Consider the following 10,181-nt stretch of genomic DNA (forward strand, 5'->3'; position numbering starts at 1 on the left):
CTCCCAACCACTGCACCACCAGGGAAGTCCTGCCATAGACTTCTGACTCCTATTATTTATTCAATAGCATCTCACTCTACAGCTAATTAAAACTGTCATAAGGTTGCCTAGCTCTCCAAAGAAGGGAGTAAGTGGTAGAGGTATCATGGGACACCGACATAAAAGTTAAGAGATGGCTTTTCAGAGCTCTGGAATAAGGTGCCCAAAGGGTCATAGTCTGAATTCAGATATATCACTGGTGTGAATCTGTAAATATGTAGATGAAGTTCAGCCCCAATTACCCACAAGAATGCTGCAATCACCATTTGGTGTACAGAATGGGATTCATTTGCTGCTGGTTTGCTATAATTGACGTGAAAAGTTAACTAAGTGAAATTTAATGAAAGGCTAATGAGCATATTGGTTATTTTCTTTAATTGATTTTTGTAATTTATTTTATTGAAGTTTAGTTGATTTATAATGTATTAATTTCTGCTCTACAGCAAAGTGATTCAGATATAATATACACACACACACACACACACACACACACACACATACATTCTTTTTCATATTCTTTTCCATTATGGTTTATCACAGGATATTTATTTTCTTTGTCAACTATTCTTCACTTTTTTTTGATCTAGTTTACTCTTGTTGTATAACAAATTAAACCAGAATTTAATGGCTCAAAACAACTATTTTATCATGCTCACTGATTCCTCTGGGTCTGCCCTTGACAGGGCAATGCAGGGTTGGCTTGACCTTGCTCAGTGATGTCTGGGGCCTCAGTTGGGATAGCTTGAAGGTTGGTAGTTACTTGATGGCCGGGAGCTAGAATTATCTGAAAGTTTTTTGACTCACAAGTCTGGGGCCTGTGCTGGGATGATTTAAAGACTAGGAGTAATGACCAGAGTCCTTATCATCGGACTCCTTAGCATGCTGCCTTGGGATAGTTGGACTTATTACATGGTGGCTCAGAACTCCCAAGCACAAGTGCTCCAGCACAAGGCAGCAGCCGCACTGGTTTTTATGACCCAGCCTTGAAAGTCACACAGTGTCATTTCCACCATCCTCTAGTGTTGGAAGTGGTCATAAGCCTGCTCGAAGGGAGAGAAGTTAGACTCCATTTCTTGATGGGGAAATGGAAAGGTAGCATTGTAGAAAAGCATGTGAGACGGGACATATAGTGGTCATCTTTGGAAAATATAGTCTGCACACACAATGACAGGTTTTCATTTCCACTGTAGCTCACTCCAGTACCCTAAGGGCAGTTTTTCCTGAGGGTAGATTCCATTGTGTTAACTGAAATACATAGATAATCTTATGTGTGTTAAAAGAGATTGACTTTGATCTCCTCTATTGGTAAACTTAATAAAACAGCAAGTGAAGAGCAAAGTATGCTATTATACTACATAGCAGAAACACTCTATTAAGAAATTAAGATATCTAGGAGCTAAGCAGTTCTTTGGTCTTAAATGACTGATTAATGCCTATGTGATCAAATATTGACTACCTTTGAAATTGTGTCTTTATAAGGTGATTAAAAAGCACACCTTCAATGTTGTCAAAATGATAAATTGAACTGACACAGATTCTTACAAATGCAAAGCAATGTATTTAAAAGTTATATTTATGTCTTTGGGTTGGGAATTTCTTAGGCCTTACACTTCAATGTGTGTGTGTGTGTGTGTGTGTGTGTGTGTCAGTAGAGTAATTAGCTGCCTATTTATGAAATTTTTATTGAAGCTCTTTAGAAATTATCTTAGCTGAGAAAATTTTGTGTCAGCGAAGCAGGGTAATTGCTCAGCATGTGACAACTTTCTCCCTCAATTTCAGTATTTGCCTTTGACTCAGCTAGGTAGCAGCCCCAAAATAGTTATCATCTGTTGGCTACATGGTAGCCCATATAAGACACATGTGGTAGGTTTGCCTTATTGCTAGTCAATAAATGGATTTATTCCCCATCCCACTGCTGTTGTTTATTCAGTGATTTATTTTCAAACACTTACTGGCTTTCACTGTATGCAGTCTTAGTAAGGCGAGAGATGCAAACGAATAAATATGATCAGAGCATGATAGATGCATCAGTGGAAATACGAACAAAATCCTCTGTGTGTCCAAAAGAGGGACTTGACCATGTGTAAGTTTTCCCTTTGAGCAGTCTCAGGACAAACTTTGTTGTGCCTGAAGTGAAATCAACAGGCAAGTGTTTGAAGCAGAATCCATCCATCTTGGCATTTGCTCCTCATAACACTTTCAATGAGTAAGAGGTTCAGCTCAAAGAACAAAACCTCTTTGTATCTGTCAGCTTCAGAAAACAGAACAGAGTTTTACATTTAATCCTAGAGGGATTTGCTAGATGCCAGGTACAGGGTTTCACCTGCCCTTCTACCTGGCTTTGCATTGTTTCCATCTGTATTGTCTTGGTGCTGATTCTCAGATGGCGTTATGGTCCAGATCACTGCAGAGAACATGGATGCCTTGAGGCAGGCGCTGCGGGAGATGAAGGACTTCACCGTCACCTGTGGCAAGGCAGATGCCGAGGATCCCCAGGAGCACATCCACATCCAGTGGGTGGATGACGACAAGAATGTCAACAAGGGGTAAATGCGGCGACCTTCCCCCCTTGTGGCATTTCGTTATGGGCTAGGCTCTGGGTTTGGTCTATACTGGTGTTTTATAACTTTACTGAAAGCCCTGCCTAAGAAGAAAGGACTGCTTTGTATCATAACATGGAATTTTAAATTTCTGGTTTCTTGGCTTAATTTCTGAAGGAGTTTCTGTGCATATTTTTGAAGGGAGGAGGAGGGAAGGAGTTGATGAAACAAAACAATCCCTTTAAAGTTTTTGAGATAATAGTAAAACCTAAGCCTTTTTTGGTTTACAAAACACTTTTGCGAGTTTTGTTTCATTTAACAACTAGTATTGTTATTTCTGTATTACAGATGAGTAAATAAACACCAAAAGGATAAATGACTCCATAAAGCTAGGAAGTGGCAGGGCTAGGACTGAAAACCACCTCCTTGGGCTTCAAATCCTATACTCTTCTCTAGTACATGGCAACTCTATTCTGATGGTTTAAGCCCAAACCTTGGAGTCATCTTTGACGCTTTTGTCTCACACCCTACCACCTAGTCCAACAGTAAATCCTGTTAGCTTTACTTTAAAATATTTCCAGAATCGTACTACTTCTCACTACCCCTGCTGCCATCATTTGGTCTGCATTATTGCAGTCGCCTCCTAATTGGTTTCATTGTTTCTAGTCTTGGCCTCCTCCTTCCCCCAGCCTAATCAATTTCCAGTACAGCAGCCAGAGCATTGTCACTTCTTTGCTCAAAACCCACCACTGGCTTCCAGTGTCATTCAGGGTAAAAGCCAAAGTCTTTTACGACATACAAGGCCTTACACAATCCCTCCGCCCACTTCTCAGAAGCAACACCTGGCTTCTTGCACGAATACATCAGCTGTGCTTCTGCCCTCAGACCTTTGTACCTTCTGTTTTCTCAACTTATACCCCGTTCCTATATAGCCACCCTCCGCCCACTTCTCAGAAGCAACACCTAGCTTCTTGCTCAAATACATCAGCTGTGCTTCTGCCCTCAGACCTTTGTACCTTCTGTTTTCTCAACTTATACCCTGTTCCTATATAGCCACGAGTTGCTCCCTCCCTGCTTCAGGTTTTTTCTAAAATGTCACTTTCTCAATAAGGCCTTCCCTGGCCAGCCTACTACATTATAAGCCTCTCATACACATTTCTTCCCTCCCCTGAATTATATTTAAGAGCACCTATAACTCTCTAACATATATTGTTATTTATTTATTTTATTATATTGCCCCTGGGATGTAAGCTCCATGAGGGCAGAAATTTTTGCTGGTTTATTTACTTCTGTGTCACCAGCACCTAAAACACTGTCCAGCACCAAGCAGTTCTTTTTTTAAAAAATTATTTATTTTTGGCTGCGTTTGGGTCTTCGTTGCTGCGTGCAGGCTTTCTTTAGTTGTGGAGAGCAGGGGCCACTCTTCGCTGCCATGTGCGGGCTTTTCATTGCAGTGGCTTCTCTTGTTGCGGAGCATGGGCTCTAGGCGCAGGCTTCAGTAGTTGTGGCACTCGGGCTCAACAGTTGTGGCTTGCAGGCTCTAGAACGCAGGCTTAGTAGCTCCGCGGCATGTGGGATCTTCCCAGACCAGAGCTCGAACCCGTGTTCCCTGTATTGGCAGGCGGATTCCCAACCACTGCATCACCAGGGAAGTCCCCCAAGTAGGTTCTTTAAAAAACTGATTAATTGAATAAATATGTCATACTTCATTGTATTAAGCTTTCTCCCATTCATCCTTCAGGCAATAACTCTATGTGTGGGCTTCTGAAAATACAAAAATGAAGTCCACGTGGTCCTTGCTGACAGGTGACTTACTCTGGTTTTGAAGATAGTTATAAATAAGTCCACCAAAGTTCGGAAGATGCTCATAGAAAACTCTATAGGAGACAGTGAAGATAAAAAAGAAATGAGGAACTTGGTAGAGGTGGTCGGGCAGTATTCGGGAATGACTTCCTAGAGGAATGGCTGCTGCTTGAGCTGAGTCTGGTAAGATGAGTAGACATTTGCTGCATAGCTGTGGCAGAGTGGGCATTCCATTCCGAGGGACTAGCAGAAGCAAAGGCAGGTAGAGGGCATTTACAACAAGATTTTTTAAAAAATGGTTTTAAAACCTTTGTTATTGAACAAAAGGAAGCAATTTCTAAATCAATGAGTGTGTTTGCCTACTTTACAAATAACCCTTTATCTTCCCATACTTCCTGGAAAATTTCAAAATCAATTTGTGTTTAATTCTCTATTATATTTGGTTATTATAAGGTTGATGGTGTGAACTGATGAACAAGTGTCTATATTATCTGTCACAACAAATTCCATGGTTATTAGGACAAAAAAGTTGATAAACTGAAAATCTGATGCCTTAAGGTATTGGTAGCTAACAACAAGTAGGTTGCCCTTTCCTACAACACGTGCCAGTGGCAGCATCTTAGAACAAAGGACAAGAACTAGTCAGGGAAGACTCTTGAACCCAGGAGTTTAGTTTGTAGTGTGTAGACTGAATGTTTTCCAGCTTGTTCCACAGTGTCAGGGTAGCCTCTCTCAAAAGAGTGTTAATCAACTGAGGCTGCTCTATTTTTGACATTGTCTGATGAGTTAGAAGTTAAACTTCACAGTGGTTAAATAATTTTAATTCAGTCAAATGAAGTGAATCCCAATTTAGGTTAAATTTGACCTTTTGTACATAGAGATTCAAAAACGTAAACAGGTTTGAAAATTGTTAGGAAAAGTTTGGAATCTTTGCGACAATTCTTTGGAATCCTCATTGGAAGGAGTATGTATCTCCACGTATTTATACTTGCTATATTTTGGAGAGGGCACGACCATAAAATGTGGCCTTTCTATTCAGGAATCTAGAAGTGATAATGTAGCACTGAAGGGAGTTTGTTGTGATAGATAATATAGATACATGTTCATCAGTTCACACCAGCACTGTCATAATTAACATACTTGGTCAAATAATTCCTTTAATCAATAAATACTTATTAACTGCCTACATTCCAAGCAGTGTGTCAGACCTGGAAATGTAGCACACAGAGGTGAGTATATCGTATACCCTCCCTTTCGGAAGTTCATTTGTGAGGCCAATACGCAGACGTCTGGAGAGTATGATGTGATGAGTGTCGTCACAGTCAGGAGCGGAGTGCTGTGGCAGAGCCAGGGGAGAGCAGCATCGGTGGGGCTGTGCAGTCACTGAAGGGAGGAGTACTGGAGGAAGAGAGCAGGCTTGAGTAAACAGTTTCTTTACATTAAATAACCAGCTCCTGGAATCAGGACTCCTTTGTCATATGTGTGTTCCCTGAATTATTTCAGTGCATAGGCCCTTCCCTGAGAGCTCTGTTCATGTACATTTTTGTGCAGTGGCTTCTTCTTTTATGATGTTTTACACATGTGTTCAGCAAGGCACCCAGTGTAATTAGTAAAAAGACTTGACAAGAGAAGTGGTTCTTCTAACTTTGAGCTGCTTACATCTCTTTCCTTTTGTCTCTGTTTTAGTGTCATAAGTCCCATAGATGGGAAGTCCATGGAGTCTATAACAAGTGTGAAGATATTCCATGGATCAGAGTATAAAGCAAATGGAAAAGTCATCAGATGGACAGAGGTAAGGAAATGAAACTTGGCATCCTTGACCTCCTTTGAAGACAACTTTTGCTTGGCCCAGAGAGACATTCTGGGCTGATTCTGGAGGATAAGAAAAATAAATAAATAAAATCTCTCTGTTTACCTTCTATACTCCAATTCTCTCTGGTCTATCTTAGCTCACTAGGAAGAAATGCACAAAGTGCGGCCTGCAGCAGTCAGACATCTCCTCCAGATGAACTAGTTTTTAGAGATTTTTTCACATTGGAACTCAACAAGGGTGTATCTCTGAAGGGTGCATACCATCTTTGCTGGATTCTTCAGAAAGCTGGGCTGGTTATGCTGCAGTTAAAACTGTCTTGGATAACGCAGTCTTTAAAAAATAGACTTATCTCACCAATAAGAAAACTAAAGCTCAGAAACTAACTTGTCCAAGATTACATGGCGACTAAGTAATGGCTGAGTCCTGATTCAAACCCAGATCTGGCCAATTCCTAAGCTCTTTTATTGTTCCTTAACGTGAAAGCTGTGTTAGAGGCTAACTTGGGAATGAGAGGACAGGGCAGAAACCCTGTATATGTGTACATGTCAGACAAATCAGAAAGTTTATTTTCTGAGAGTAAACAGGTAGGTCCTGTGTCTCAACTTCTTTTGAACCTCATTTATACTTGTCTATAAAATAAAGTATTAAATTATAAGATCTCTAGGATTTCTGGCAGCTTTAAAAATCTTATATATTTTTTTAAATCTAAGAAGTTCTTTGACTTCTACCTTTTCCACTTTACACACAGGGTAACTGAGGCCAAGGGAGGAGGTTAAATGCCTTACCCAGGTTTACCAGCTGGTTCCTGACAACACATAGACTAGAGGTTCTTCAGTTCTTGAGCTGTTGTTCCAAGTGGCTTATCTTTCATACCATGCTTGGTGTTTTCATATGCGGCTGAGTGGTTTTCTCTGCTTGCTTTGTAATGATCATCCCTTTGATATATTTTGAGTAGTGCAGGGTCTGGAACATGTAAATGTCTTTATTGCTTACAAAGTAGTTTGACCTGTTTCCTCCTTTTTGCTCCCTAGTAACCCACTGAGGCAGGGAGATGAGAAATGAGAAATTACATAATGAGTGAACAGTCTCAGAGAGGCCCGGGTGACTTGTGACTTGCCTAATGCTGGTTGCTGGCAGAGCCAGGGCCAGAAGTCTCCTGAGTCCCACTCCAGAGCTCCTTCCATCATTTCATGCTGCCATTCTCACTAGTGCATCGGGCGTAGGGCTTCAGAGTGGCCCCTTTGCAGTATTCTTAGTATAAGCCACTGCTTGAGCAGTAAGCTAGGGCGTGGTATATAGAAGCATTGTGTATTTACGTATCTGTATCTTTTACGTTTTGCTTTTATATCATTTAATTTTTATAATAACCAGAGAGAATAGGTGCTTCCCATTTTACAGAGGCAAGCCGGGCATTAAGAAGCTAAAGGACTTGCTCATGACCCTCCTCTATGTGACTAGGACTCAAGTCTCAGTTCCAAATCTGCTATGCTTCTGCTTGCGCCCAGTGCAGTGCTCAGTTCAAGGACACTGACACAGCTCTGGCCTCAGCAGTGGCAGAGCCATGTGGTGGGAAAAACTGTCTGTGATAAGAGGCAGATTCTGGTCTAGGCCCTGAGCGAGTCACCTCCCTTCTATGAGTAATCAGTAATATGAAGGTTTTGGGTGACATGATCTATAAGGTCCGTTCTCTTAGAAAGTTGTCCACATATTAAGGATTCCTTTTACAAGTTTACAGTGCAAAATGTAAGCCATTCCTGGTTCTGCGTAGAACATACCATTATGAGCATGGCCATGGCTTTCAGGTGGATAGGCAGATAGCAGCTACCATTTTGTGGATGCGGAGACTGCGAGAGGCAGAGGCTGTCTCTTAGATGTAAGATGTCAGTGCCCTACTTTTCTTGGCCCAAGGACCTCGTGGTGTCTGAGGTCTTCCTGCACATCTTAGGGAATCAGGTTGCTCGTACACGTGAGTTGGTGTACTCATTTCTTCCTACATCTCCTAGGCACAAGTTTAAAAGTCTCTTTTGTTTGGGGACCAGGTGTTCTTCCTAGAAAATGATGACCAGCACAGTTGCCTGAGTGATCCCGCAGATCACAGCCGACTGACGGAGCATGTTGCCAAGGCTTTTTGTCTTGCTCTGTGTCCCCACCTGAAGCTTCTGAAGGAAGATGGAATGACTAAACTGGGACTACGTGTGACACTTGACTCAGATCAGGTAAAGAGTCTCAGCCTTTGAAGCGGGACTTGGGCAGTGTCTGTTCTCTGACATGTGAGTTTTCCTGCTGCAACCCAGAGAGTATAAGTCTCTGGACCTTGGGCCTGACCAGATACAGTATTTAGCCTTCCCTCTGTTGGTAATACAGCTGGATGTGCTGCTTGGTCAGACTCTCTGAACCACTGGAACTCTCTGGCTTCCTCCCCTGAATTCTTGCAAGGACTTTTCTTTTTAGTGTGGGCTAAGAAGTGTGTGTGAGGACCGGCCACCTCCGGTGTGAATGACATCAGGGCCAGCCTTTGAGACTCCCCAGCCCCGCCCTTTGGGAATCATTCTGCCTCCTTTAGAGAGCAGGTCCTAAGCTGTCCCATATCCTGTCGTTTTCTTAAACTACAGAAGACTTCTGCTGACTGGCCTCTGCAGCTCCCACCCCTTACTGGCAACATTTCCAAGCTAGTTAGTGGCTAGGACTTGAACTATTTCCCCATTGGGTTTCCTGTCAGTTCAGGTCTCCTGTGGCCGGGCTTCCCTCCCTGTCTTACTTATTAACCTTTTTGTATGCTGTTTGTAGTCACAATCCAGTCTTAGTGCACCCTGCCCCCACTTCCTTTCCCCAGAGTCTCTCTCCTGTGGCCCAGCACTCTAATCTCTCTACATTTCTTTTGGATTTTAGATCCATGTGACATGTCCCAGTGTTCCTGCTTTGATGCAGAGTTATGTCATTATCAGGGAAAATGTGAAAGGTTATATGTTTGGCTGCATTTCCTGACTAGTCATCAGTCAACAGATATAGTTATTTTCTACTAAAGGTCTTGCCCAGTACTGTACTAAGCATGTCAAGGTAATACAAATGAGGTATTACGGTCCTTTCTCAAATGGTACTGAAAATCTGGCTGGAGAATTACCGCACATAAAACAATTTAAGAACAAGCATTTTTCTGCTAAATGTGTAGGGCTGTCGAGGGCAGGGGCTCCGTTTACATTCATCCTTGAATTCCTGTGTTTGTAGGTGTTCAGAAGATGGTGTGTGGAAGAATGGATGGAAGAACAAGTGTTCAGTTCCTGTTGTGTTAGCGAGTTTACCCAGTATATTTCTCGTTTTAATTTTCACAACCAAAGGTTTACGTATTACTGCTGACATTCCATACCTCTCTGTGTCCCATCCCCCCTTCCTGGGAAACTAAGACCCTAACAGATTAAGTGTCTGGCCCAAGGTCTCACAGCTATCATGTGGTAGAGGCAGGATGAATGATAGGATGGTAAGTGACAATTCAGGGAAGAGAAGAAGTTTGTGTCTACTGCCAGTTCTAGCCCCTGGCCAAGAAGGACTTCTCCTTTCCTGCTCAGCCTCCTTGGCCCTCAGCCCTCTGGAGAGATCTTCTCTGTCCAGTAACCTCTCATCCCCTTCTTTCTGTGGTGTAGGTTGGCTACCAAGCAGGGAGCAATGGCCAGCCCCTTCCCTCGCAGTACATGAACGATCTGGACAGCGCTTTGGTGCCGGTGATCCATGGAGGGGCCTGCCAGCTCAGTGAGGGCCCCATCGTCATGGAACTCATCTTTTATATTCTGGAAAACATCGCATAGACAGAGAGGACTTCATTTTTTTCTGTTCAGACCTGTTGCAACAGCAGTCATACCCAAATCATTTGCACTTTAGAACTGGAAAATTAAGATTTTGTTAACACTATTAATGGGGGAGGGGGTGGGGTGGGGGTTTGGGGGACGGGGTGGGAAAGGGTGGGTGGGGGGACAGATGTTCCATAATTCTAA

General features: G+C 42.5%; 1 protein-coding gene across 2 annotated transcripts in view; it reads left to right on the forward strand.

Moving 5' to 3' along the window:
- The window catches only part of ZFYVE9 (zinc finger FYVE-type containing 9), a 133,797-nt gene extending 123,624 nt beyond the window's left edge, over positions 1-10,173 (forward strand). The window contains exons 14-17 of one of the 2 annotated variants that reach the window (XM_079903931.1): positions 2,423-2,585; positions 6,069-6,174; positions 8,235-8,411; positions 9,834-10,173. In XM_079903931.1, coding sequence (XP_079760057.1) covers positions 2,423-2,585; positions 6,069-6,174; positions 8,235-8,411; positions 9,834-9,995 — 608 coding nt within the window. In that variant the 3' untranslated portion in view covers positions 9,996-10,173. The remainder of the gene's footprint in view (positions 1-2,422; positions 2,586-6,068; positions 6,175-8,234; positions 8,412-9,833) is intronic. The other variant, XM_079903930.1, reaches the window with a different exon arrangement.
- The last annotated feature ends 8 nt before the right edge of the window (positions 10,174-10,181 follow it).

This window comes from Stenella coeruleoalba, assembly GCF_951394435.1.
Source record: "Stenella coeruleoalba genome assembly, chromosome: 1".
NCBI lineage: Eukaryota > Metazoa > Chordata > Mammalia > Artiodactyla > Delphinidae > Stenella > Stenella coeruleoalba.